General features: G+C 45.9%; 1 protein-coding gene across 5 annotated transcripts; it reads left to right on the top strand.

Moving 5' to 3' along the window:
• The first annotated feature begins 2,608 nt into the window (after positions 1-2,608).
• ZNF274 (zinc finger protein 274) lies at positions 2,609-24,480 on the top strand. Of its 5 annotated transcripts, none has more exons than XM_053607407.1 (8): positions 2,609-3,233; positions 3,700-3,777; positions 5,023-5,149; positions 5,824-5,919; positions 16,152-16,634; positions 20,670-20,782; positions 21,798-21,960; positions 22,393-24,479. In XM_053607407.1, the coding sequence occupies exons 2-8, from the start codon at positions 3,745-3,747 to the stop codon at positions 23,316-23,318; spliced, it is 1,941 nt and encodes a 646-aa protein (XP_053463382.1). In that variant the 5' UTR covers positions 2,609-3,233; positions 3,700-3,744; the 3' UTR covers positions 23,319-24,479. The 5 variants fall into 5 exon arrangements, with proteins under 5 accessions (XP_053463382.1, XP_053463385.1, XP_053463384.1 ...); XM_053607409.1 differs by having other exon boundaries at positions 2,611-3,233; positions 21,834-21,960; XM_053607408.1 differs by lacking the exon at positions 2,609-3,233 and adding an exon at positions 3,244-3,497.
• Positions 24,481-25,125: the final 645 nt, after the last annotated feature.

Below are 25,125 nucleotides of genomic sequence, written 5' to 3'. Positions count from 1 at the left end.
GCCGCCCAGGTTTTCATTTTATTTACAACCAAACACACTCCAGTGGAAAAGGTTGCAAACGTGTGGACTAGGTTATTCCAAACCTGCCTCACTGGTTTATGCTGCATTCTGAAGACTTCCTGAATTCTTCTTTGAGGCAACCCATTTTCTAGAGGCTGTCTGTGGTCAGCCTCTGGTTAGAGCTCACACTCTGCACGTTTCCACATGCTATGTCCAGTGTGGGTTATCTTGCTGTTACCTTATCTTTGATGTTGGGGGAAACAAAGAATAAATGAGTAGCAGTAATAAATAGAACAAAGAACTTCTTTTCTGGAAAAAAGCTATGATGCTAATAATTTACAGGTAAAACACTGATTAATTTATCCATATTAATACTTCTCCAACCTGAAGTTCTCGAGCTCTGAGAAGTTCAGAGATGTGTGTTAGAGTCTGACATTTCTGTGTAAACTATATGAGGAAAACTAAATGTTAAACTTTATAATTGAATAACTACTGTTGCAAATTCAGCCATTTTCCTATATGATCCACAATGCCTTCATTGCAAGTTCAAATTCCAAAACCTTTTCTAATGAAAAATTTTCCCGTTATGAATCTGCAGAATATGTATGAACTAATAATGTTATTTATATTTTGTCTTTCTTCAAACTAGTGTAAATCTTGTATTTTGCCAAGGATATACTCATGTGTTTGATGACCAGGCATTACCTCAGACATATTAGGGAGGTTATATACCTCATGGTGGATGCACTTTACTATCCTACTAACATCCGAATAATTGTGAATTCCAAAATACTTTTGGCCCTGAAGGCTTTGAAGAAGGGATCAGGGCACTGAATGTTGCTGAAAACAAAAAAAGATGCACAACATTTCTGACATTTTACCTGTCAATAGTTAACATTTGTTCAGATATTATGTTTTTTACAAATTACAGTAAACAGCATGTTTAATTTGACAAATAGGAAAAAGTATGCAATTATTAAAAGTTGCATCAAAATAGCTTTCATAATTCAATCTCTAATAATGCACTTATTTTAAAGCACCCACCTTTAACCATAAATAATGTTTTTACTCTATACCATATAAACAGAAAAAGATATTAAAATAATTTCCTAGGGGACTTGCTTCCTCAATATGTAAAAGGCCTTCATCAAACATGAAGGTTAAGAACTAGAAACATCCCCGTTTACATCCAAAACAAGAATGATCGTTAGTAAACACGACTATTTAACATGGCTCTGTCGCACTAGCTATGACTATACAACTTCAGTTTTGTTTTGTTTTTTTGGTAGAGACAGAGTCTCACTGTACCGCCCTCGTGGCGTCACACGGCTCACAGCAACCTCTAACTCTTGGGCTTCCGCGATTCTCTTGCCTCAGCCTCCGGAGCAGCTGGGACTACAGGCACCCGCCACAACGCCCAGCTATTTTTTTGTTGCAGTTTGGCCGGGGCTGGGCTTGAACCCACCACCCTCGGCATATGGGGCCGGCGCCCTACTCACTGAGCCACAGGCACCGCCCAACAACTTCAGTTTTTTTAAGTTGAAATATCAATGGATATATTTTATTTACAAAAGCCAAGAAAAATCCAAGGAAACATAAGAATAAAAGACATCTGCCTGGTCTCTGACTAAACAACTAATTTACAAAACCCAACAGACTTACTAATTGCAACAAAAATTAAGATAATGTGTAGCCCGAGAGTGAACCACGCTGGCCCCCAAATTAACAATCCCTGTAAGTTTAGTAGGCACACGATGGCTCAGACCTGTAATCCTAGCAGTCGGGGAGGCTGAGGCAGGTGGATTGCTTGAGCTCAAGAACTCCTGGAGACCAGCCTCAGCCAGAGCCTCCCCACAACCTCTAAAAACAGCTGGGTGCCTGTATTCCCAGCTTATCGGGAGGCTGAGGCAAGAGAATCACGTGAGCCCAAGAGTTTGAGGTTGCTGTGAGCTACCACACTATGGCACTCCACCGAGGGTGACAACGTGAGATTCTGTGTCCAAAAAAAACCAAAAAAACATTTAGCAGGCAGTGTACAGGACCACTAGAGGGAGGCACAAGGCTTTTGAGAAACGCCAAGAAACCTCAAGGAAGAGGAGCACAGAAAGAAACCGAGGATAGATTAGCAGACCCTGAGCCCCAGTAAGAATCAGAGCCCCTAGGCTAGGGCCCCAAGGAAGACAAGACCACAAATTGGGAAGGCAAAATACCACATGCCAGTCCCTGAAAAAGCCAATAGAGTACAGACCATCCTGGACCTAAGGAAGACCAGCAAACTACACATCCACTCCCAACTCCAGCTTCCTCTTCCTGGACATGAGTACCAGGTACCCAGAAGCAAACTCGACCTCAGGAGCTGAGCAGAGGATCCTGGCCTGCCCACCCCTTCCACATACCATGGATGCAGTCCTGACCCACTCCCTACAACTGCGTGGACAATCAGGCCCAGCCACCCTGAGACTGGGAGACAGTCAATCCCGCCTCTTGACCCCTCCCCTCCCGCAAAAACCAGGGTGAACTTTTCGCCTCGCTCCCTCCCCACTTCCGGTCGACAGAATGCCCGCCCACACCCGGGGTAGGCCCGGCCCGGGCGAATTTGAGTCCCAACACCCAGCTCCCAGTCGTCTAAAGTGGGCGGGCCTTCAGCACCAATGAGCCCTCCCCCGCACGAGTTCATCCCCTTGGTCCCACCTTCCTCCCCCAAAATGTAGTGGGTTATTCGCTCCGACCCTGCCCTCCCACTCAAGGGGAATGGTGGCCTCTAGGCCCAGCCCCTGAACTTCCGGACCTGCCTGGCCTTCCTCCACCCCAGAGCAATATCAAAATGAGCCCCGCCCACGCAGCCTCGCCCACTGCATAACTTCCGGCTTGACTCCCCCTTCCCGCGCCTTCCCTTTCTCCTGCTTCCAATCGGCCCCACGAGGGGTCGCCGACATGCTGGAGGACAACTCTCTCTCGACCTGGGTTGTCGCGCACGGAAGTGCTGTTTACCTAAAGCCTAGCTTCTCTCACCAGAGACCTCCCCGCCCCCCCTCAGTTGCACCGCTGGGGGCCACTTCCCTGAGCCTCTTTTCTGCCCGGGCTTCGCCTGCCTCACGGAGCGGGCTGAACAAGATGGCCGCCGGGGCGAGGCCGCGGGCGTGCCGCGGGGGCTTCTGGGAGTTGTAGTCCGGCTGGCGTGCTGACGCACTTCGCGGCGGGGCCGACGGGCGCCATTGTGAGGTGTGCACCCGGTGAGTGGGGCTCGAGAGCCGTGTCCGACGGGAGCTCCCTGGGCGGGTGTGGGGTCGCTACTCGGGAGCGGGCACAGCCTGGGGCCCTGCCCTGCCGAGCTTGGGAGCCCGGTGTCAGACCTGCCTGCCGTCCGCCGACGTGCTGTGGGACGTGGTGTTTGACCCGGAACCCCGAGGGGAGACGGCGGTCTCCGGGCGTGAGGGCTGAGGGAGCCGACTGTGCTTGCCAGCACGGGGCCTGGGGAAGGCGGACGACCCCCGCGGGTACGTGGGAGCTGGGAACAGCGCGCTCTTGTTGGCCAGGTTCCTCTCCAATCGTGCGGGAGTGGGCTTTTGACACATTCTGGGCTCCTCCTGTGTGAGGGTGGACTTGCCATTTCCTGTGGATGAAGCCACAGGAAGTTGCGAGCACACATGGGGAGAGCTCCCTGGCGATTTCCCCTGAACCCCACTTCGGTTTTCTCAGGACTTCACCCATTCCCGAGACAGACAGATTGAGAGGAAGAAAAGTATGGCCTCCAGGCTTCCGACGACCTGGTCCTGTGTGAGTAGAGGCTTCTTTCAGCTTTTCAGTCCATTCCTTTATGGGGGTGTGGTGGGGAGAGACCCCCTTCTGTGAGATTTCCTCGGGCCCCAGAGCACCTCAGGAAGCTGCAAGGGTTGGTTGGCCGTGAGACAGTCCACAGGTTGCTTTGCTAGAATTCTAAGGGGTGTGGTTAGATTAGTGGCAAGATTGGGGGTGATTCTGAAGGGCAGGTTGAGGTGATTTGTTTACTCTCATCTATACTGAGCTGAGTAATTGACAGGTCTATGTAAGGATTAGGCTTCTGTTGAGGTTTCAAACAAGACGTGACATGAGCTCAGTTTAGCAACAAAAGGGAAAGAGAATAGCGGATGGATCCCTGAAAATAAATGAGATAGAAGGGGCTCGGCTCAGCTCGTCTCCTGTAGCACAACGGTTACAGGGCCTGCGACGTGCACCGAGGCTGGCCGGTTTGAACCCGGCACGTGCCTGCGACACAACAATGACAACTGCAACAAAAAAAACAGCCGGGCTTATGGTGGGCGCCTGTAGTCCCAGCTACGTGGGAGGCTGAGGCAAGAGTTTGAGGTTGCTGTGAGCTGTGAGGCCATAGCACTGTACCATGGGCAACATAGTGAGACTCTGTTTTGAGGACAAAAAAAAAAGAAACAGTAGGGGCTGAAGTTTTTTTTTTTTTGTTTCTTTTGTTTTTTTGAGACATAGTCTCACTATGTTGCCTTAGGTAGAGTGCCGTGGTGTCACAGCTCTTACAACCTCAGTCTCTTGGGCTTTAGAGATTCTCTTGCCTCAGCCTCCCAAGTAGCTGGGACTACAGGCGCCCATCACAATGTCTGTTTTTTGCTGCAATTGTCGTTGTTGTTTGGCCCGCCCGGACCAGGTTCGAACCCGCCAGCTCCAGTGTCGTGGCTGGCACCCTAGCTGCTGAGCTACAAGCCTGGAGCCCTGGGCTGAAGTCTTGCATGTGATGATTCAGCTTAGGGAATTCCCTATGAATTCTCATACTCCAATCCTCAGATTAATAAGAAATGTGCAGGATTTCATATGCCAGCAAGGTCTGGTGACCTGAATAGGGTCAAACAGTGTTTGCTCAGAGTTTCAGACTGGCACAGAATCTCAGGATGTGACTCCCAAGATGCTCATCATCTTGTAGACCATTCTGTGCTTTCACGGGTTCTGTCATCCTCCTTTGTCTTTCTTTGCCATGGATGAGGACATGCCCTGGCTGAACAAAAATCTGGATTTTAGGAACCAGTGACTTTTGAAGATGTTTCACTGGGTTTTACCGGGGAAGAGTGGGGACTGCTGGACCTCGAACAAAAATCTCTGTACAGGGAAGTGATGCTAGAGAACTACAGCAACCTGGTCTCAGTGGGTAAGGCTGGCCTCTATGTCAATAAAGATCTGTGCTTTGTGTGAAATGTGTGTCTACTTGGGCTTAAACTGCAGGGATCACAGTGGAAGTGTTATGGCCCTGGAGCCTGAGGAAGCAAGTGTAATTTTTCACCTGTAGGATAAGGACTTGTTACTGCCTAATCCATTGCTCAGAGCCCGTGAGTACTAGGCATGTGAGTCTGTTAAGGATGTTTTCAGCTGCAGTAGTGTATGATTCCTGTTTTTATAACAAGAATTACAGAGGATATAGAATGTTCTACCAGGTCAAGTGTATCATCAAAGAACCTAATCCCTTGCATCTCTGGCTATTGTGAACCTTTCCATCTTCTAGCTAGTCATTGTATGGCTGTGGCTTCAAACAATTCTGCATTCAAGGCAGCAATAAGGGAAGGGGGCAGCTCTGGCCTGCTCTTTTTCACAGCTTTGCATTTAACTAGAAAACACAAGCTTTTCCCAAAAGTCTCAGCTAACCCATCTCCCTTTGTGTGAGTGACTGGAACTGGGCCAACAAAGGGGATGGATGGGATTGTGGTCATCAGAAGTTACGTCATGCCATCACAGGGAGGAAGGTGGAAACAGCTTGTACAGCAACAGGGCAGCATTTTCTCCCAAACAGACCACCCCTGCAAGTCCTGTCTCTTTTCCTTTGAGCAGAACATCAGCTTTCCAAGCCAGATGTGGTATCTCAGTTAGAGGAAGCAGAAGAATTCTGGCCGTTGGAGAGAGGAATTCCTCAAGATACCTTTCCAGGTGAGAACTAGGCACATGGGAAGACCTCACAGGGAATGGATCAATTGATTAGTCTGGGACCAATGTTTTGGAAAAGAGTTGGAGAAGGTTTGAGTCCCCAGGTGGAGTGATATGATAAGTAACCACAGACATGCAGAACCAAGCTTTTCTCTGGCTCCAAAGTTAGTGTCCTACTTGGTTGAAAGTGAACCTGTCGCTAATGGCAGGTGGTTTATGTGTTGACAGTAGGGGCTCCCTCACACTGTTCCATTCATTGTCTGCATTCCTCACCCTCGTGTAATCATTTTTAAGTCTGGTGTGTCCCCAGCCAGACTTCTGTTTATGGGTTTAATGCACGTGTATAAATTTATGTAGACGTTTTGGAGATGTATTATACTCAATACAGACAGGTCTGCTTCACTCTTTAACAGATTCAATGTAGTCCACATTTTATTTTTCTTCTCTTCCCTTGGTAGACATTCTGGTTATTGGAAAGAACTTGCTTGTATACAGTTTTTTGCACATACAAGTTTTTCTGTAGGCTGGATTTTTTTTTCTTTTTTTTTTGGATACTGGAGCTTGATGTACTTGCCATAAATTGGGTTACATTCTCCCTGAACTGAATCCAAAGAGGCAAACAGTCACGCGGACCTAGGGCACAACGTCACAAGTAAGGCTGCTTTAGCAGGTGTGGTGGCAATGCTAGGTGCATCAGTTATCTGTGCAAGAAACACAGTTGATACCAGTTAACTGCAGGATTGACTATAAAGTGTAAGCTAAAAATCTGGTAGCAATAAATAGCCATCTTTTTTTTTTTTTGAAAGTACATAACTTTTATTGTTTACATTGGGGTCCACAAAAAACTTTCCTTAGAATTGAAGTTACCCTCAGAGGCTTATATATCCCCCAAATAAAATAATTTTAGTATTAAACAGCGTTGTGGGACTTCCTGGAGCTAAGTGCCATGTGATCTTTAGAGTTGGGTTATCTGTGTCACCCATGCTGGAGCGTAGTGCTAGGCATAGCCCACTTCAGCCTGAGTGGCTGGACTACGGGTGTAACCCTGAACATCATGTAATCTTTAATCATTTTAAACATCATTTTCTAGACTCAGTATAAATAGCCATCTAAAATACTGTAAAATATGTATAGCCCAGGCGCATGAGTGCTTTTTGCCCTCTCCATCACCAGGGGAATTTTAATTTTTTTTTTTTTTATCTGAGACAGAGTCTCATTATGTCACCCTTGGTAGAGTGCCGTTGTATCACAGCTCACAGCAACCTCAAACTCCTGGGCTCAAGTGATTCTCTTGCCTCAGCCTCCCAAGTAGCTGGGATTACAGGCACCTGCCACAACACTTGGCTATTTTTTGTTGTAGTTGTCATTGTTGTTTAACTGGCCCAGGCCTGGTTCGAACCCACCAGTCTTGGTGTATGTGGCTAGTGCCATAACTGTGCTATGGGTGCCGAGCCTTAATTTTTTTTTTAAGATTTGTGGGTTTGATGGGTAAAAAAAAAATTAGCATATTAGGTTTAGTTCACATTTTCCTCACAGCTGCCAGAGTTGCACATGTTTTATAAATTTATATACTCTTGGCATTTTTTTCTTCTGTGAGTTTATGTATTTTCCCTTGTTTGTCTCCTTTTATATGTGGGAATTAATATTTTCTGGATGTTAATATTGAAATACTATATTCCAGACCTTCTATCTTTATGTAGTATCTCTACAGAAGTTCTATAATTTCAAGTATTTTTTTTTCAGGTGTACTTTTATTCCTGTTCTAGGTTTTGTATCATGTAGGCCAATAGTACGCATACTTTGTAGTATTCTAGTATTTTCAAATTTGTTTTTTGGTTCAATTTATCTGGCATTTCCTCTGACATGTGGTGTGGGGTACAGGTTCTTTCAGCACTGTTTACTGATTATGTTCTTTGTTCATTGGATGTTAATTGTTTTTACTTTTTGGAAGAAGTTATGTAATTGTATTCACATGAGCTTCCAAAGCATTGTGAAGCTGAGAGTGTGAAGAGTGGATGTCTGATTTCCAGATTTTGATGCACATGACACTGGATTCTGCTTTGATTCAAAACAGTTTTTATCTGGATGAAGAAATAGTCATCTAGTCTTTTCTAATGAATGAAAATCAGTAATATCCCCACTTTCCCACCCAGAACCTGCCAGGGTGGTCATAGGGATTTTTTTTCCTTTAAGCAGTTAGCATGGGGACATAATAGACATAGAAGTACCTTAGTGTAATGTGTAGCTGGAGTCTGTTGACTTTTTTTTTTTTTTTCATGTCAATGCTGATAAATTACTTTAGGGAGGTGGGTTTTTCTTTGCTATCTTTTTTTAGCTTTTCTGTCATCAAGGTGTGCTGGCTAGAAAGCACACTGGATGCTTTGCCTTCTCTTTGTTCTCTTTGCTCTGATTCAAATGCCACTGGAACTACCCACTTACAGTTACTACAATTTATATAGCTGTGAAATCTGTATCTGGCCCCCATGTTTGATGATGAACTGTTCAACACAGAATGGGGGTGTGGGGGTGTGGTCTCTGTGACTCCTCTTCCTCTTTTTCTCAACTCAATTTCAGGTTTTTCCATGTTTTAGCTTGACATCTCGATGTTTTTTTTTCTTTTCCACATTCAGAGGCCTTTCTCTTCCCTTCACTGAAAATGTTTCTACCCATTGGCACAGGTAACCAAACTATACGTCCTCTACAAGGTACCCTGCAATGCAAGCACTTTGTGTCTGTCTGCCCATTGGTTTCAACCTTGATCATCTAGACTTCTAATGTCCCTTCTGGTCTTTATGGTTCTAGATTACTCTGGATGGGCCGAGTTAGTGTCTCATCCTCCCTAGAGCTTAAGTCCCATATCCTGTGTGGGAAACCTCCAGGTCATGTACTTCTGGATATAGTTCCCTAAATCTACCCTGTTTCCCTGAAAATAAGACATCCTCCGAAAATAAGACCTACTTACAGGAAAGATAAGACATCCCCTGAAAATAAGACCTAGCGCGTCTTTGGGAGCACACCTTAAAATAAGACACTGTCTTGTTTTCGGGGAAAAAGGGTAGCTGCTCTGTGGGACACTGTGGGTGCCTATGGTTCTACACATCTGGGGAAAGCTGGTTTCACAGGTGACAGATTGAGGGGTGGTGTCTCAGAATTAGAGGCTGTGTGAGGGGAAGTTCTTTGAAGTTAGGGAGCTCTTGTATTCTGTGCCTGAGATGATGGGTGCCCAGATCATCTCTGATTTGTCACAGAGTTCTTTGTTAGATGTTTTCCTTCCTCTCCTCTCCTTCTCTCACCTCCCAAATATTTACAGAGGGTCTCTTCTGTCCCATGCAGTATACTAAACACTTGTGTGAGAAACTAAAGCCTAACTTAAAGCCTGCCACCATACAGTTCATAATCAATTTGATGGCTGTTTATAAGCAGATAGCACAGATAGAATAAGTTGTAGTAAGTACTGAAAAGTAAAAGAACTCAGTGGAAAGGGGAGAGCTATAAGAAATTACTCTAGGGAAGGGAGACTCTGCAGGGATGAGATTTAAGCCAATAAGGGAAAATAAGTGTGCCAACATGCAAGAGTGTTGGTGAAAAGAGCTTCCAGACCTGGAGATGTCATTTGTAGTGACCATGAGATGGGAAAGAGCTTGGCGTTCTGAAGAACAGTAAGTTGCCCAGTGGGCTAGGAGTAGATAACAAGTATAAAGAGGGGCATGTGGTTTGGCATAATCAAGGTCTCATTGGCTGTGAGGGGACTGCTTTGCATTCTTGAGAGGGGGTGAGACATACCTTTTCACGGTTCCCTTTGGGTGGCTTGTGAAGAAAGAACTGAGGTACAGCACTGTAGTAGACCATATGCCTTTAAGGAAAGGAGAAGCGAGAGCTAAGCTTGGAAACACTCAGCAATTATAAGAAACACCTGTAACATCTTGGTACTATAACACCTTGGTGATAAGGGCATGGGGCAGGGCAACCACAGTAGCACCTAAGAGAGAGGTCCTAGTACCAGGCTTGAGAGTAAGAGCAGGTTTGGGGAGAAGCAAGTGTAGGTGATTCATGAGTGGACTCAGTGGGGCTAGGTGAGTAATTGGTTGAGGATGGTGAAGAAAAAGCAGCCAAGAATTCTTCATAAGTGAAAGGAAGACTAAGTGAGTTCCTGTGATTATTGATAACATGTACTTACTACATACAATGGTCCCCCAATATCGATGTGGGATTAGTTCCAGGACCAACCTTCACACAAGATACCAAAATCCACAGATGTTCAAGTCACTTATATGAAATGGTTTAGTACTGGCATATAACTTATGCATAGCCTCTCATATGGTTTAAATCAATCTCAAATCGTCACTCATAATGCTTAATACAATGTAAATGATCAGTAAAGTAGTTGTTAATACTGTGGTGTTTGGGGAATAATGACAAGGGGAAGATTCTGGAAATGTTCAGTATGGACACAACCATCCATTGATTTCCCCCAATACATTTCAGTCCACAGTTGGTTGAATCAACAAATACAGAACCCATGGATATAGAAGACCATCTGTACATTCTTTCTTATATGTCATTATCTTATTTTTAAAATGTGATAAGGGAGAAAATTTACTTCTGAATTGTTGGCATTAACCAAGGAGAGCTGGTAAACACATGGACTTTTTCAAGGGGTAGAAGTACATGGTTTTTGTGTATTTGGGGTTTTTGTTTGTTTATTTGTTTAGCAGGCCCTGGCCTGCCTGGTTCAAGCCTGCCACTCTTGCTGCACAGGACTGGCACTCTTGACTATTGAGCTATAGGCGCCCAGTCTACTTTTTATGTTCAAATAATTTTAAACAAAATGTTTACACTAACACTACAAAGTCACAGCTTTTGCCTTGATTTTGAACTATCACATGTCTTGACTGGTTCTGTTAATAAAGAGTTTGAGTGAGAAGGAAGTAAGAGACATCTAAAGAGGTTTGCAGGGCGGCGCCTGTGGCTCAGTGAGTAGGGCGCCAGCCCATATACCAAGGGTGGCGGGTTCAAACCAGCCCTGGCCAAACTGCAACAAAAAAAAATAGGCAGGTGTTGTGGTGGGTGCCTATAGTCCCAGCTACTCCAGAGGATGAGGCAAGAAAATCAGCTAAGCCCAAGTGCTAGAGGTTGCTGTGAGCTGTGATGCGTGGCACTCTACAGAGGGCAACAAAGTGAAACTCTGTCTCATAGCCGGGCATTATGGCGGGTGCCTGTAGTCCGAGCTACTCAGGAGGCTGAGGCAAGAGAATCACCTAAGCCCAAGAGCAGGAGATTGCTGTGAGCTATGACACAACAGTGCTCTACTGAGGGCGACACAGTGAGACTCTGTCTCTAAAAAATAAATAAATAAAGGCTCTATACTTCTAGAAATAATAATAATAAAGAGGTTTGCAAAGCCAGTTGAGTGCACCCATTTGGACCTCAGAAGGAGATCCAGTCAGCACATAAAAACATGTTTGGAATGGCAGCCTTTACTGTTGGCTGGACATTTATCCCTCACAGAGGTCTCTTCATCCCACCACTGGCATGGCTATCTCTCATTAATGGACAGAACTGGAAGTGAATTCAAAGCTGGGCCTTTTTGTCAACTCGACTTATATACCTTTCCAGCTTTCTCTGTTCACAAGAATGACAGCCTAGGCCCTGGTTGTTGAAGTAGAAAGAAAATTCGATAAATGCCATATTCTCAAGAAAGCACTTAATGGGGAGTGATGCTGTGAAGATAAAAATTGTGCTGAAGTAAATTTGATGGCAGTCACACTTCAGCTTTCACTTAGTGTCCACCCTAAGAAGCCATTGCTCTGTGTGGCTATTGGGTAGAATACTTGAAATATAGATTAGATTTAGTCATTAGGGAAGCAAGGCAGCGAAGGGACTGTTAATAAAGGTTATGCTCATAGGAAATCCTACAAGAATTTAACATTTTTTACTTGTCAAGTCATTTAGTAGGAAATGAGCTCTACAAATAAGAATATGGCATTCTTTTCAAATCTAAATTTTTGCAAAAAAATAATTTAAGGAAAGAAGTAGTTTAATTGGAAGAAAGAGAGAGATGCTTCTGTAGATTCCATCCTTCATGTAGCCTGACAGAATCACATAGACCATAGAGTGAACATATATGTATACTGTAGGAAATGAGTGGAATACACTTGTTTGACAGAAAAGATAACTCATCTAAAAACAGGATGGAATAAAGCCCACTTTCAGCTCAGCTTGTCCTTTAAGGAAAGACTCACATGGGAGATTAACCTTCAAAGACTATGAATGAAGTTCTTTTCATGAGTTTTTTAGCATCTGAGAACTCACACAGGGAAAAAAAAATCTCAGTAATATCACATCAGGAAAGATTCTGGCATAACTCAGATTTGAGAGAATTCATACTGGAAAAGTTCTTACAGGCAGTGATTCTGTCTGAGAATTCTGAAATCATGATAACATTTAATTGCTGTGGGAAAAGTTGTATGCATATCTCTCCTACTCAGCATCATAGAAGTCATACTAAAATACCCTAAGAATGTAATCAGTATTGGGAATGCTTCAGTTGTTATAGAAGTCACTGGCAAGGTGCCCTGTGAATGACAAAATGGGAACCCCTTCAGTAGGAGTCCTCATTGTTTTCAGCATAAGAGGACTCATATGAGTGGAGATGTTCTGAATGTAATCTGTTCAGGCAAATTAACTGCCTTAGCCCTCACTTTATTTAACAGAACAAATAAATTTACCCTGGACAAGACAGGTGGATTGCTTGAGCTCAGGAGTTTGAGACCAGCCTGAGGAAAAGCGAGATCCCTGTCTCTAAAAATAGCCAGGCCCTGTGTGCCTGGGAGGCTGAGGCAAGTGGACTGCTTGAGCCCAAGAGTTTGAGGTTGCTGTAAGCTATGATGCTAGGGTGACTGAGACTCTGCCTCAAAAAAGAAAGAAACTTATGGTAGAAAGAAACATATTGAATAATGTAAAGGTAATGTTTTATCTTGGGTTTGTTTGGGGTTTTTTTTTTTTTTTTTTTTTTTGAGACTGAGTCTCACTATGTCACCCTAGGTAGTGTGCTGTGGCATCACGCCTCACAGCAACTGCAAACTCTTGGGCTTAAGTGATTGTCTTGCCTCAGCCTCCTGAGTAGCTGGGACTTCAGGTGCCCGCCATAACCATAATGCCCTGCTATTTTTTGGTTGCAGTTGTCATTGTTGTGTAGCAGGCCCAGGCTGGGCTCGAACCCACCAGCCTCAATGTATGTGGCTGGCACCCTGCTCACTGAGTTACAGGAGCGAACCTTATCCTATTTTTTATTTTATACAGAATACAAGCCCTACCTAAAGGTTTGGTAACCTAAGTATATAAATGTAGTAAAACAGATGTTTACTAGTTTGTTTTACTCTCACCTCCCATATTTGCTTTATAAGACCTGTATAAAATGTGAGCCTCTTGTCTAGGGAACAAACACTCTCTGGCATCCAGTGTTGGTACCCAGGGCTAAATGCAAGGGCTAAAATGTCTTTAACCTTTATCTGAATATGAAGGAAAACAGACTAAACTTTTGAGGCAGACTTTTTTTTGTTTTTTTTTGTTTGTTTGTTTGTTTTTGTAGAGACAGAGTCTCATTTTATGGCCCTCGGTAGGGTGCCATGGCATCACACAGCTCACAGCAACCTCCAACTCCTGGGCTTAAGTGATTCTCTTGCCTCAGCCTCCCAAGTAGCTGGGACTACAGGCACCCACCACAACGCCCGACTATTTTTTGGTTGCAGTTCAGCCAGGGCCGGGTTTGAACCCGCCACCCTCGGTATATGGGGCTGGCGCCTTACCGACTGAGCCACAGGCGCTGCCCCTGAGGCAGACATTTTGTAGAGAAATGAAGAACAGCTCCTCACCTTGGCGCTTGTTGCTCAGCAGCTAGGGAGCCAGCCACATATAGTGGAGCTAGTGAATTCAAATGCGGCCCAGGCCTGCCAAACAGCAACAATGATGACAACTTACAACAACAAGGAAAAAAAAATAGCCAGGCGTCGTGGTGGGCACCTGTGGTCCTAGCTACTTGGGAGGCTAAGGCAAGAGAATTGCTTAAGCCCAAGAGTTGGAGGTTGCTGTGAGCTGTGATGCCATAGCACTCTATCGAGGGCAATATAATGGGACTCCGTCTCAAAAAAAAAAAAAAAAAGAAATTACTAAGGGTTTTAGTAATTAAAAAAAAATAAAGTGCTATATAAAGAGGTAACTCACCGGAAGGTTTACTTTTTTTGTTTGTTTTTTTGAGACAGAGTCTTACTATGTCACCCTTGGTAGAGTGCTGTGGGGTCACAGTTCACAGCAACCTTTAACTCTTGGGCTTAAACAGATCTCTTGCCTCAGCCTCTCAAGTTGCAGGGACTACAGGCACCCACCACAATGCCCGGCTATTTTTTTTGTTGCAGTTGTCATTGTTTTTTAGCTGGCCCAGGCCAGATTCAAACCCACCACCCTCAGTGCACGTGGCCGTGCCATAACCACTGTGCTATGGGCGCTCAGCCAAGGTTTGCTCTTAAAGTGTATAATTCAGGGATTTTAAAAATATTTTCACAAGGTTCTGGAACCATCACCACTATCTAACTGCAAAACATTTTAATCACCCTGGCAGGGAACCCATGTCAGTTAGCAATCCCCTTTCTATTCCCTCAATTCTTCCATCTCCTGGCAATAACTAATCAAGCTTTTGTCTGGGTTTTGCTATTTAATATAAACGTAATAATGTGGCTTTTTTTGTTTGTTTGTTTGTTTTTGTAGAGACAGAGTCTCACTTCGTCACCCTCAGTAGAGTGCCCTGGCATCACACAGCTCACAGCAACCTCCAGCTTCTGGGCTTAGGTGATTCTGTTGCCTCAGCCTCCTGAGTAGCTGGGACTACAGGCACCCGCCACAATGCCCGGCTGTTTTTTGTTGCAGTTTGGCCGGGGCTGGGTTTGAATCCACCACCCTCGGCATATGGGGCTGGTGCCCTACCCACTGAGCCACAGGCGCCACCCCAATAATGTGGCCTTTTATATCTGATTTCTTTCACTTTAGCATGATGTTTTCAAAGTTCATCTGTGTTGTGGCATGTATCAGTTGGTTTTTTTTGTTTTTTTTTTTTGAGATAGAGTCTCAAGCAGTCACCCTGGGTAGAGTGCCGTGGTGTCACAGATCACAGCAATCTCCAACTCTTGCTTAAGTGACTCTTGCCTCAGCCTCCCAAGTAGCTGGAATTACAGGCACCTGCCTCAATGCCCAGCTATTTTTTGGTTGTAGTTGTCATTGTTGTTTGGCGGGCCCAGGCTGGATTCAAATGGCTCTGGTGTATGTGGCTGCCACCTTAGCTGCTTGAGCTACAGGCACTGAGCCTATCATTTGATTTTTTCTTGTTACCAGATATTTTGTCGTACAAGGGGATCACAGTTTCTTTATATGGTCGTCAATTGATGGCCAAAAAAGGGAAATAACACAGATGTCCTGTTATGAATAATACTGCATTCTGAGACAGGTTTTTGTATGTATATGCTTTCTGTTCTGTAAGAAATACTCAGTTCAGGGCAGCGCCTATGGCTCAGTGAGTAGGGCGCCAGGCCCATATGCCGAGGGTGGCAGGTTCAAACCCAACCCTGGCCAAACTGCAACAACAACAACAACAAAAAGCCAGGCATTGTGGCGGGCGCCTGTAGTCCCAGCTGCTCGGGAGGCTGAGGCAAGAGAATCGCATAGGCCCAAGAGTTAGAGGTTGCTGTAAGCCGTGTGACGCCATAGCACTCTACCCAAGGGCAGTACAGAGAGACTCTGTCTCTACAAAAAAAAAAAAAAAGAAATACTTAGTTCAGGGGCAGCATCTGTGGCTCAAAGGGGTAGGGCGCTGGCCCCATATGCCGGAGGTGGGGGGGTTCAAACCCAGCCCTGGCCAAAACTGCAAAAAAAAAAATAGAAATACTCAGTTCTTTTAGGAATATTTACTAGATGGAGAGTTGGGGGGTTATATGTAACTTTACACTTACGTTTTTGAGGTTTTACCAAAGTATTTTGCAAAGTGGTACAGCATTCTGTATTTCCACCAGGAGTTTGTAGGTCTAGCAGTTTTTCCACATTCTTACTTGTTATGGTCCATCTTTGATAAAAGCCGTTATTGTAGGTATAAAGTGTATTTTACTATGATTTTGATTTGCATTCTTCTGATGGGTAATGATATTGAGCATCTTCCCATATGCTTTTTGACCATTTGTCTTGCTCTACAGAATATCTTGGGCCTCAGATCAAAATTAAATTGGATCCTCTTCCTGCTGAGAATCCCCTGATGAACATTGAGGTTGTTGAGGTCCTCACACTGAACCAGGAGGTAGCTGGTGCCCGGAATGCCCAGATTCGCGCTCTCTATGCTAAAGATGGGGTCCTGAGTCCTGACATTCTCAAGGAGCCAGTACAACAGCTGGGCAAGCATCCAGCTGATTCTGAGGCTGCTCGTCAGAAATTTCGGCAATTTCATTATGAGAATGTGGTAGGTCCCCGAGAAGCCCTCACCCACCTTCGTGAACTCTGTCACCAGTGGCTGGAGCCTGATGTTCACTCCAAGGAACAGATGCTGGAGCTGCTGGTGCTAGAGCAGTTCCTGGGTGCACTACCTGGGAAACTCCGGATGTGGGTGGAATCACAGCACCCAAAGGACTGCGAAGAGGTGGCAGCCTTGGTGGAGGATGCGACTTGGATATCTGAGGAGGAAGGTGAGTGCAGTGGAAGGGTAGGTGTGCTGCTCCATGTGGGTGTCTTAGAGGACTCTGCAGGAGAGAGAACTTCAGGCTTCCTGGGAGAGTCAGGGGAAGGGTAGTGCACACTCTATGCAGACCAAAGACATCTGTTTCCCCATGTCAGAGCTATTGAAATCCCTGGGTAGGTTCCAGCACTATATTTTCCAAGGAGCCCTCCAGGGGCTCCACTGAAAGCATCCAGATAAAGTGCTTCTTTTTTTTCCATTTGGGATCCCTGCTGTACCACGATTCCTTTATTACTTGGTAAGACAAACAAAAGTCTTGAGCTCTCAGAGCCTGCAGTCTAGCAGGAGAGACAGGAATTTAACAAATGAATGTGCATGTGATGATGGTGGGATCACGATGAGTTTGAGAGTCCTCTTGGAGCTCATGGAGGCTGAGTCAGTGGAGGTGACACCTGGCCATGTAAAGAAAAGGCAGGAAGAATGAGCATTGCTTATTAGGGCCTAAGATAGCATAGATCACAGTATGTGCAAAAATCATGGATAAATCGGGTAGATTGGTACAGGAAGGGAGCAGGGGACTGAGCTGGCACAGCCTGTGAGGGCCCTGTGGTGCTTTGCGTACTGTTCTAAAGATATAGAAAAGATAGGGTGGTGCCTGTGGCTCAGTCGGTGGGGTGCCGGCCGCATGTACCGAGGGTGGCGGGTTCGGGCCCGGCCCCGGCCAAACTGCAACCAAAAAATGGCCGGGTGTTGTGGCGGGCGCCTGTGGTCCCGGCTGCTCGGGAGGCTGAGGCAAGAGAATCACTTAAGCCCAGGAGTTGGAGGTTGCTGTGAGCTGTGTGAGGCCACAGCACTGTACCAGGGGCCATAAAGTGAGACTCTGTCTCTACAAAAAAAAAAAAAAAAAAGATATAGAAAAGATAAAGCAGTGGGAATTGATCCCTGAGCTCTGAAGGCGGGGGCCGCAGTGAGACTTGAGACAGGTACAGGTGTTCCTGCCTGTAATCCCAGTACTCTGGGGGTAGGATCTCTTAAGCTCAGGAGTTGCAGAACAGCCTAAGCAAAAGTGAGAGTACATTTTACCAAAAAAACAGAGAAAATTATCTAGTTGCTGTGGTAGGTGTCTGTAGTCTCCGTTACTTGGGAGGCCAAGGCAGAAGGATTGCTTGAGCCCAGGAGTTTGAGGTTGCTGTGAGCGAGTCAGATGCTACAGCACTCTAATCTGAGCAATAGAGTGAGACTGTCTCTCTCATAAAAAAAAAAAAAAATTTGCTTTGAAATATCAAGCAGTGACAAAAAAAAAAAAGAAGCAGAAATATATCATGCTGAATATCGTGGGTGATGAACAGAGGACAGAAAGGAGAGTATAAACATAGTGGCTACTTTGAGCTATTGCCCATCCTCCCAAGAGAGGTGGCTGGCTGGGGAGAGAGCACGCATGTGAGTTTTACAGAGTATGGATGCTTCTGCATTGTGCATTGTGTACCTCCATGTTCCATGTTGATAGGTATACAGAAGATGTTTCTGACGTGAATGAATGATTAACTGGTTGATGTTTATGATTAAGGGGAAAGGAGGAATCCTATAGAGGAGATGGTGGGATTCTAAGAACAGGTAAACCTGGAGAAGCTGTGGTGGGGAAAGCAGATGCAGAGTTTGGGGTGCTGTGGTCTTCAGAACAGTTGTCACAAAGGTGTCCTCATTCCTGCACCCTGTACATCTATTAACAGGGACAAAGGGATCTTGGAGATATGATTAGGTTGAGGGTCTTGAGATATGAGATAGGTTAGATTGTATGGATGGGTCTAATGTCATTGCAAGGTTCTTTTTTTTTTTTTTAAGAGGAGAATGCCGTGGCATCACAACAACCTCCAACTCCTGGGCTTAGGCGATTCTCTTGCCTCAGCCTCCTGGGTAGCTGGGACTACAGGCACCTGCCACAATGCCCAGCTATTTTTTTGTTGTTGTTGCAGTTTGACTGGAGGTCGGGTTTGAACCCACCACCCTTGGTATATGGGGCCGGCGCCCTACTCACTGAGCCACAGGCACCACCCCATTGCAAGGTTCTTAAGAGAGGGAGGCAAGAGGATCAGTCAGAGAAATGTGATGACAGAAGAAGGGGTGATATGAGGAAGGGCCATAAGATACATGGCCCTAGATAGCCTCTAGAAACAGAAAAGGCCAGGAATGGGTTTTCCCTTAGAACCTCCAAAAGAAGCCCAGCCCTGCTGACACATTGATATTAGCCCAGTGAGGTACATACCATACCAGACTTATGTCTCTAGAACTGTGAGCTAACAAATCTGCTCATTTGAGCCACCTAGTTTGCAGCAGTTTATTACACCAGCAGTAAGAAATGAAATATAGGTTCTGGCGGGCACAGTGGCTCACACCTATAATCCTAGCACTCTGGAAGGCCAAGGTGGGTGGATTGCCAGAACTCATGAGTTCGAGACTAGCCTGAGCCAGAGCAAGACCCCATCTCTAAAAGTAGCTGGGTGTTGTGGCGGATGCCTGCAGTCCCAGCTACTTGGGAGACTGAGACAAGAGAATTACTTGTGCCCAAGAGTTTAAGATTGCTGTGAACTATGATTCCACGGCACACTACCTAGGGCGACATAGTGAGACTCTGTCTCAAAAAACAACCCAGGATAAAACATTACATTATTCAATGTGTTTCTTTGTAGCATAAGTTTCTTTCTTTTTTGAGGCAGAGTCTCACTTAGTTGCCCTAGGTAGAGTGCCCTGGCATCATAGCTTACAGCAACCTCAAACTCTTGGGCTCAAGCAGTCCACTTGCCTCAGCCTCCCAGGCGCATGGGGCCTGGCTGTTTTTAGAGATGGGGGTCTTGCTTTTCCTTGGGCTGGTCTCAAACTCCTGAGCTCAAACAATCTACCTGTCTTGTCCAGGTGAGACTCTGTATCAAAAAAAAAAAAGAGAGAGAGAGAGAAAGAAATACAGCTACCAAGGAGACAGCTGTGGAGTTCCTGATATCCAAGTCAGTGAGTTCATCCTGTGTTTAACCTCACAAGTGGATGAAATCAATTAATATCACAGAAAACAGAAGTCTTCCAGGAAACCCTCAGAATCCCTCTCTCAGTGATGATCGCATCACTTGGGACTCTTAGGTGTGACTGCCACAAAACCCTTTCGTAGAATGGCTCAGGGAGGAGGAAAGTTTATTGAAAAACTTCTTGGATGACCTACCATCAGACACAGCTGAACCCAGGAGCTCATAGTGTCCTCAGAACTCATCTTCTCTCCCATATGTCACCTTTTTTGCCCTTGGTTGGCTTCACCCACAGGCAGTCTATCTCTCTGTGGGTCCTCCCATTGTGGAATTTCTCTTTCCCAAACATTCCAAATTATTTGGTTGTGGGCTGTGATTGTTGGCTCTGATTGATTGGTTGTGGGCTGTGTTCATCCCAGATTCAATCACTGGCCAGGCTAGGTTACATCAGCTCCTTGATGTTGCAAGGGGAGCCAGTATGATACAAGCTTGCAAAATGTGTGGTGCCATGTAAAGAAGACCACAGGAAGGAGCCATGGTTGAGGGGTCATGGGGCCAGATAGGCCTGTTTTCTAAGGTGGAAGAAAGTTCAAGAAATTTGTGTCAAGATTGGTACATATCCTGAACGCTGGAGAAGACCATGAGGTGGCAGGAGTGATGGAAGAAAGGAGTGCCCACCTGGGCAGGGTGGAGGGTTTGGATGCTAGAAATGGGAGCTTAGCTTCACAGAAAGCATGAGGTAGCCATCTCATTGGGGCTGGAGCCGAAGATAGTCCCTAGAGAGGGAAAGAGTGGGACCAGGAGTCTCAGCAGTGGGAACATTGCTCCCTGTGGCCTGTGCAGAGTAAAGCATCTTATACCCGTCCAAATGTGGGCAGACAAGTACTTTGAAAAGACTGGAGGGACTGAGCCTGGGAGAAGAGAAGGCAGGTCCAGAGACATCACAGGGTGTAGCAGAATGCTGGTGTGCGATAGCAGAGATAGGCTGCCCTTGCCCTTCTGGAGGATGACCACACCTACTGATGTCCTCCCAGCACCACCTGCCCAGCCTTCACAGGACCCCACCTGCTGTCTCAAGGTCCCTGCCCAGCAGGAAAAGAAGCAGCAGAAGGCTACAGCCATCCAGCCAGAGATGGCCCTGCCTGAGGTGAGTGGGGAAAATCACCCTCTTCTGGTCCCAGCATCCCTTGTGAAGCAGGCCCACACTTGAGGCTTTCCACAGGTTGAGCCATTCCAAATCTCAGCTCTTAGGTCTGTTCTGGACTCTGAAGCAACCTGAATGTGAAGAGAATCCCTGCCCTCTAGCCACAGTGGCATCACTATAGAGAGGGCATGGTGACCTGGGAGTTGAGGCATGAGACAAGGGAGGAGACTGACCAAATGTTTCCATAGACTTGAGAGAGAGAACAACGTCAGGCCAGGGTTTGTGGACATTTATATCCCAGTTAGAGTAAGAGAGCCCTCATCATTCAGAAATGCACACTTAGGTGTTCATGCATGTTTGGGATTTGCTTCTGAATAACCCAGAGCTAGGGTCTGGGTAACACAGGTAGGTCCTGTCTTGCTGACCATCAGGGTAAGAGTGTATATGTGGCATTGGTCAGAATTATTTGCAAGTGACTGACACTGACTCAAGCATAGAAGTAAATTTATTGGCTTTCATATATTCTGGATTAGACTTAAGGCAAGGCTGCATCCAGGTGCTTCCAGGTGATGGAAAGAATCTCTGACCATCTCCAGTCTCATGGGTCTGCTTTCTTTCATTCCTTCTCAGGAAGGCTATGTCCCATGTGGGCAAGATGCCTCTCATCCAAGCAAAGCAAAGTAGAGGTGATATCATCTTCGCAGAAAGGACCAATCATAGCACAGCCAGAGTGACTGTCCTACTCTAGCTCAAGTGGGAAGGTAGTATTATTACAAGGCTCTGCAGTGGGAAGTTGTCAACCTAGGGCAGGGTAGATACAGATGTGGGTAAAGGGGAATAGCTTGCATATACTTGTGGCTCTTTGTGAAGTAGGAGCTTTGGTTCCTGGAGAAAGGGACCCAGTAGACCTCTTTAGCCACAAGTGGGTATCTCTAAACAAATCCCCAAAGCAGGAGAGTTCCTAGCACATTGGGCTTTGAAGGAATACTCAGCCAGCTTTTCTTCTGCCCCCATTAAGAACCCTCCTGAACAGACAACACATGTGACTTCACAGGAACCAGTGACTTTCCAGGATGTTGCTGTGGACTTTACACGGGAGGAGTGGGGGCTGCTAGGCCCAACACAAAGGACTGAGTACCATGATGTGATGCTGGAGACATTCGGGCACCTGGTCTCTGTGGGTAAGGCCAAACCCTCCTTTTCCCTCTCCTAGGGCTGATCTGCCTTAAGGACTCTTGAGTTGGGGTTTCCCCTTCTCTGGGCTGAGAACTAGGACTGGTTATGCCATCAAGGCACCTTTGATCCATCCTGGGTCTTTAACTGGGACTCTAGACATGGAAGGGTGGGACACTGAATGAAGAGAGACAGACTGACCGCACTGTGTGAATGAGAGAATATGACCTTGGAGAGCCAAGGCCACAGTCTATCCTTGCACTGCCCCATATTCACTAAACTCAGTGTTCCTCTCTTTGCTGCTTCACTGCTTTTCAGTCACTCCCCAGATTACATGACTCAACCTGGAAAAACAACTGAATTTTGAACAAGTACGCATGTTATGCTGTCAAGTCCATCCTAGCACTTTCTGTACTATCCACATGTTTTGTTTCTTTCAGGATGGGAGACTACACCGGAAAGTAAGCAGTTAACTCCAAATTCTGACATTCCTGAGGGAGAACCAGCCCACAGCCTGAAAGTACAAGAATTCTCAAGGGATTGTGCCACATCTTCCACCTTGGGAGATGTCTTGCAGCATGTGGACCTAAACGTCCCAGACAAAGTTTTGAAACAAGCGGGGTCTGCTCTGGAAAAAGTCCTCCCTCAGGTGGAGCCTTGTGAAAACCCCAAGTCCCAGGCAAACACTTGTCTTGACACAAGTCAGGTTTTGCTCCAGAAGGTGTCTCCTAAAAAACGTTTGCACAAACGTGGCTCACAGGTTAAGAACAACAAACATAATTCACATATAAAACATCAGAATCGTTGTGAAAGACAAAAGGCCAAAGAAGGCAGTGGTTGTAGGAAAGCCTTCAGCCGGAGTGCTAAGCAGATTACATTTATAAGAATTCACAAGGGGAGCCAAGTTTGCAGGTGCAGTGAATGTGGTAAAATGTTTCGGAACCCAAGATACTTTTCTGTGCATAAGAAAATCCACACTGGGGAGAGGCCATATGTGTGTCAAGACTGTGGGAAAGGATTTGTTCAGAGCTCTTCCCTTACACAGCATCAGAGAGTTCATTCTGGAGAGAGACCATTTGAATGTCAAGAGTGTGGGAGGACCTTCAATGATCGCTCAGCCATCTCCCAGCACCTGAGAACTCACACTGGAGCTAAGCCCTACTCATGTCAGGACTGTGGAAAAGCCTTCCGCCAGAGCTCCCACCTCATTCGGCATCAGAGGACTCACACTGGGGAGCGCCCATATGTGTGCCACAAATGTGGAAAGGCGTTCACCCAGAGCTCACACCTTATTGGGCACCAGAAAACCCACAATAGGACAAAGTGGAAGAAGAAACAGCTATGTCTTAGCTCTCAAGCCAGTTGAAGAGACAGTGCCTTTTCAACTTGATCCTGCAATAGAACATGCATTTGGATGGTTGGGAATTGGGACTGAATGAAATGACTGATGTGAAAGAAGCAGAGGGAGGACATTCCCCAAACCAAAGAACCACTGGGGACACCACCATTCTTTTAATTAGAGTAAAGAAAATGAGGAGTTGTCAATGTATTTGGGAAAAAGATTTAATTTTTCAATCAGTTGATGTGCTACTCTTTGCTCATTCATTTAGTCATTAAAAGTTATATTTGGCTCGGCGCCTGTAGCTCAAGCCACTAAGGCACCAGCCACATACACCAGAGCTGGCTGGTTCGAATCCAGCCTGGGCCTGCCAAACAACAATGACAACTGCAACCAAAAAATAGCCAGGCGCTGTGGTGGGCACCTGTAGTCCCAGCTACTTGGGAGGCTGAGGCAAGAGAATCGCTTAAGCCCAGCAGTTGGAGGTTGCTGTGAGCTGTGATGTCATGGCACTCCACCTAGGGCAACAGTTTGAGGCTCTGTCTCAAAAAACAAACAAAAAAAAAGTTAGTGGCACCCGTAGTTCCATGGGTGGCGAGCTGGCCACAGACACTGAGGCAGGTGGGTTTGAACCCGGCCTGGGCCAGCTAGACAACAATGACAAGTGCAACAACAACAAAAAGGTGGCGCCAGTGGCTAGAGTGCTGGCCACATGCACCCAAGCTAGCAGGTTCAAACCTGCCCGGCCAACTAAACAATGACAACTGCAACAACAACAAAAAATACCCAGGCATTGTGGCAGGTGCCTGTAGTCCCAGCTACTTGGGAGGCAAAAGAATCACTTAAGCCCAGGAGTTTGAGGTTGCTATGAGCTATAATACCACAGCACTCTACCGAGGGCAACATAGTGCAACTCTGTCTCAAAAAATAATGATAAAAATAGGGCGCTGCCTGTGGCTCAGCGGGTAGGGCGCCGGCCCCATATGCTGAGGGTGGCGGGTTCAAACCCAGCCCTGGCCAAACTGCAACAAAAAAATAGCCGGGCATTGTGGCAGGTGCCTGTAGTCCCAGATACTTGGGAGGCTGAGTCAAGAGAATCGCCTAGGCCCAAGGATTTGGAGGTTGCTGTGAGCTGTGTGACGCCACGGCACTCTACCGAGGGTGATAAGGTGAGACTCCGTCTCTACAAAAAAAAATAAAAGTTATATTAGTAAAATCTGAAAATGCTTATAATTTTTTTTTTTTTTAATTTGAGACAGAGTCTCACTTTATCACCCTTGGAATAGTGTCCTGCATCATAGCTCACAGCAACTTCAAACTGTTTGGCTCACGTGATCCTGTTCTGTCAGTCTTTCCTTTTTAGTAGAGACAAAGTCTCTCTTGCTCGGGCTGGTCTCAAACTCATGAGCTCAAGCAATCCACCCACCTCAGCCTCCCAGAGTGCTAGGATTACAAACATGAGCCACCCCACCCAGCCAAAAATGCTTATGAATTTTAAAAGACAGGTACTTAATAATCTGTGCACTGATTTTTGTATCCACAGTAAAAATTTGAGTATGTGGACAAGGACTTTAAAAAGAATGTGGTTAAACTATATATTTCTGTATAGAATCTCTTTCCTTGGCCAGGTATGGTGGCTCACTCCTGTAACCTGAGCACTGTGGGAGGCTGAGGTGGGTGGATTACTTGAGCTCACAAGTTTGAGACCAGCCTGAGCAAAAAAGTGAGACCCCATCTCTACTAAAAATAGGAAACCTGAGGCAAGAGGATCACTTGAACCCGAGTTAGGGGTTGCTGTGAACTATGACACCACGGCACTCATGATACTCGGGCT

The sequence above is a fragment of the Nycticebus coucang genome, chromosome 10 (assembly GCF_027406575.1).
Source record: "Nycticebus coucang isolate mNycCou1 chromosome 10, mNycCou1.pri, whole genome shotgun sequence".
Classification (NCBI taxonomy): domain Eukaryota; kingdom Metazoa; phylum Chordata; class Mammalia; order Primates; family Lorisidae; genus Nycticebus; species Nycticebus coucang.
This window is presented reverse-complemented; position numbering and strand designations above follow the sequence as displayed.